The sequence below is a fragment of the Charadrius vociferus genome, unplaced genomic scaffold, assembly GCF_000708025.1.
Source record: "Charadrius vociferus isolate BGI_N301 unplaced genomic scaffold, ASM70802v2 scaffold332, whole genome shotgun sequence".
NCBI lineage: Eukaryota > Metazoa > Chordata > Aves > Charadriiformes > Charadriidae > Charadrius > Charadrius vociferus.
Window position 1 is genome coordinate 1,332,934 of NW_009647418.1, and position 3,830 is coordinate 1,336,763.

General features: G+C 52.0%; 1 protein-coding gene across 1 annotated transcript; it reads left to right on the plus strand.

The window, feature by feature from the left end:
• Positions 1 to 198: 198 nt before the first annotated feature.
• UBC (ubiquitin C) lies at positions 199 to 968 on the plus strand. Its single transcript, XM_009880251.1, has one exon. The coding sequence runs from the start codon at positions 199 to 201 to the stop codon at positions 886 to 888; it is 690 nt and encodes a 229-aa protein (XP_009878553.1). The 3' UTR covers positions 889 to 968.
• Positions 969 to 3,830: the final 2,862 nt, after the last annotated feature.

Here is a 3,830-nt window from a genome sequence, read left to right on the forward strand (position 1 = left end):
GGTGGCCCCGCCCGGCTTGGGGCGGGGGCGGGCCTTCCGCTGTGACGTCACAAGGCGTGGAGCGGGGCCAGGCCGCTCCCAGGGAGTGCGGCCACATGGGTGGGCTGCCTCGGGTGAGTTGGGCTCCTGCTGCAGCTTCCCATGGGAAGGAATGGGAAATGTAACTAAAGTGCAGGGATATCTCTCCTTCCAGAGAAAATGCAGATCTTTGTGAAGACCCTGACAGGGAAGACCATCACCTTAGAGGTTGAGCCCAGTGACACCATTGAGAATGTCAAGGCCAAGATCCAGGACAAGGAGGGCATTCCCCCTGATCAGCAGAGGCTGATCTTTGCTGGCAAGCAGCTGGAAGATGGGCGCACCCTGTCTGACTACAATATCCAGAAGGAGTCTACTCTACACTTGGTGCTGCGTCTGAGAGGTGGAATGCAGATCTTTGTGAAGACCCTGACAGGGAAGACCATCACCCTGGAGGTTGAGCCCAGTGACACTATTGAGAACGTCAAGGCCAAGATCCAGGACAAGGAAGGCATTCCCCCTGATCAGCAGAGGCTGATCTTTGCTGGCAAGCAGCTGGAAGATGGGCGCACCCTGTCTGACTACAACATCCAGAAGGAATCCACCCTGCACTTGGTCCTGCGTCTGAGAGGTGGAATGCAGATCTTTGTGAAGACCCTGACAGGGAAGACCATCACCCTGGAGGTTGAGCCCAGTGACACCATTGAGAACGTCAAGGCCAAGATCCAGGACAAGGAAGGCATTCCTCCGGATCAGCAGAGGCTGATCTTTGCTGGCAAGCAGCTGGAAGATGGGCGCACCCTGTCTGACTACAACATCCAGAAGGAATCCACCCTGCACTTGGTCCTGCGTCTGAGAGGTGGTAACTGAACTGGCCCGGTTGTTGCTTGCCTCCAAGTAAAAGTTTCTCTTCGCTTGTTCATTCCAATAAAGCTGTTGCATCCACAAAATTGATGTCTCGAGTTCTGTGAACACCTATTAGTGCCACTCACCAGGTCTAGCTATCTATTAAACTATGATTACGCAGCTTCCACATACAAAGGTATTGCAAAACCGCCTTACGCAAGGCTTACACGTGCCTGGCAAGCGCAGCTAATCCTTGCGCTGTGGTTTTCCTGAGGTTGTATAAGCGTTTTCATAACTTGCTGAAGCGCTGGCTGAAGTTCAATGCCAGCCTGCAGATGTTGTGCAGCTGTTACGGTTGTGTAAGCAATCGTATGTAATGTGAAACTGCGATTGTTTTGGAGCTGGGAGGCTTTAATAATATTGCTGAGCCTGGTAATTGCCAGCTCCTGCCCCCGGTGTTTTGGCGTTAAGGGAGTAACAACCAGCAAAAGGGTAAATCCTACGCTTGGGTTGAAGGCCAGCAGCCTGCTCCGGGTGTCCCACGGCTGCGTGGTGGACAGGGGTGGGACATGACTGTTGAGCTGCAGCCCTTAGACCCGGGCGGGCTTGGGAAGTGTTCTGACTAGCGTGAGTCTCTCATCCAGTTACAGGGTAGACTTAGTTTTATAAAAAATTTAAGCATATTAAGCAAAGTTGGTAGTTTCAGATATGCTTGCTTCCTTCAAATTTTTTTTGGAATGTGCTTTCATTCTGGCTTTGCGCTAGGTGGAAATAGTATTAATGAGGGAAAACCAATACCACGGAGCAGTTCACATACACTGTAAAAACAGTTGTGTGAGGGAAGTCTCTGCTGAAGTATTTTGTGGTGATGTGGCGTTGCTGGATATGGGCACCCATGAACCGTGCTGTGCTGGTGAGCGGGAAACTAGGAATGTCCCCGAGGAGAGCGGTGGTGGGAAACCAGGAATGTGCTCATGAACTGTGCCAATGCTGGGGAGCGGGAAACCAGGAATGTCCCCGAGGAGAGCGGCTGTGGGAAACCAGGAATGTCCCTGAGGTGGGGAGGTGGTGGGACCTGCCTTTGCAAGGGGATGTGGTGGGGGTTGGAATGGAGGCTTCAGCTGATACCTGACCTTGGTGGGACCCGATGTGATCTTGGAAGGGTGGGATAGCAGGATCTGATTGGGGTAACGAATTGTTAATTACTCTTGATGAAGAGAGGGGTGGAAGATGCTTTTAGAAGGCCTCAGCCCACCCCAGCTAAGCGTAGGTGTCATGCTGTCAGTCATCTCCCACTGTGTCCCCGCAAGGGCTGGCTGGGCTCTGCCCACGCGTGTCCTCGCTGCTGGGGACGCAGACAAACAGTAGAGCTTCCTGTTGTGTGGGCTCTTTGGCCTCTTGAGTCGTCTGAATTCATGCAGCAATTAAAAGTTCAGCCCGTCAGCGGTTTTGGGTATGGAGTTCCTTGGCCGTGGGCGTCTGATCCAGTTCAGGGGTGGGTGTCTGGAATGAAGGGAGCTGCCCTTACGTAAGGTGGTGGTTTCACAGCTCCTTTCTCCACGTGCCTGGGAAAGCTCCTGGTGATCAAAAAGAGAAAGCTGGAAAAAATAACTGCAAGCAATTCTGATTTGCATGTGACCCAAATGCCGGGAGGAAGAGCTGCTGGAGGACATGGGGACACTTGGGGAACGTTAAAAGCCTACACCAATGACTGCAGTGCTGCATTTTAACAAATTATTTTAAACGCTTCAGTGGAAAAAAAAACCTACCATGCCGTATTTAAAAACTATAAAGCTGTAGAAATACATAACGGCAAAGCGGAGAGCTGCCGGGAGGAGAGACCCACCCCGTGGGCTCGTGAGCTGAGCCGGAGTGCTGGTCTCTGCCGGTGGCTTTGCTCGATTTGACGAATTTCGAGTGGTTGTTAACGGTGGCAGCGCCAACGCTTCAGAGTGTGGCACCCGTGAGTGGAGACCGCAGCTCGGATGGGATGAACCCCGGAACAGCCGTGTTTGATGAAAACAGCAGAGCGTTTCGTAAGCGTTACGGATGTGTTTTGTTCTAACCGTGGAAGTACCGGCTGTCTCGCTCGGGCGACTCCCCACGGTTCCATCTGTCCTGCCGTGCCTCGGGGTGTCTCCTGGGTTTATTGGGTTTTGAAGGAAAACTCCTTTCGCAGGATTTCTTTCTAGCAAAATATTTTAAAGTAAAAGAAAGCGCAGCAGCTGCTTTGTGCTGGCTCCGAAAGCGTTGCTGCTGGGGGAGTGGGGTATGGCCTGTGTTGAACGGGGATGTATTAATTGGGCTGGGAATTAAACAGAGGTTAAAGGTCTAGAATTAAAAAAAGACATAATTAAGAGTAAAAATACAAACACAGGTGTCCCACCAAGGTGGAGGTGGTGGTGGAGTCCTCTACTGTCCTGGGTGGGGGCGGTGGGTTTGTGTCTCCCCGTGGCACCCACACATCGTGTCATGGCAGTGGCGTTCTGCGGGTGGGTGCGCTCCGGGTTGTGGACCCTTCGTCTGGGATCAACGGGCAGTGCGGACAGCGGGATGGGGCGGGTGGTTGTTTAAAAATAGGCTGTCCCAAACGGTGCTCTTCCCTTCGATTTTTTATTTTCTGCTGACCTCTAGGCACTTTTAGGGACGAGGCTCAACCGGGCTCTACTCAGGGCCACTTTTGATGCACAAGATACACAAAACCCCCCCAATTCCTTGGGAAAAGGGCAGTGGGTTAAGCGGTGATGGACGGTTTCTCCTGGGGGTTGAGCCCAGACACCAAATACCTGCTGTGACAACAGGCTCGCAGCCACCCTGCCTGCTAATACGGCTGCCATGGGGGGACCTGGTCCCTCCTGGGGGTGACAGGGGCCATATATGTGTGTATATATATATTGATATACACACACGTTTATTTTTTCATCTATTCGTGTATTTTTATACATTTACATATGTATATCTATTTA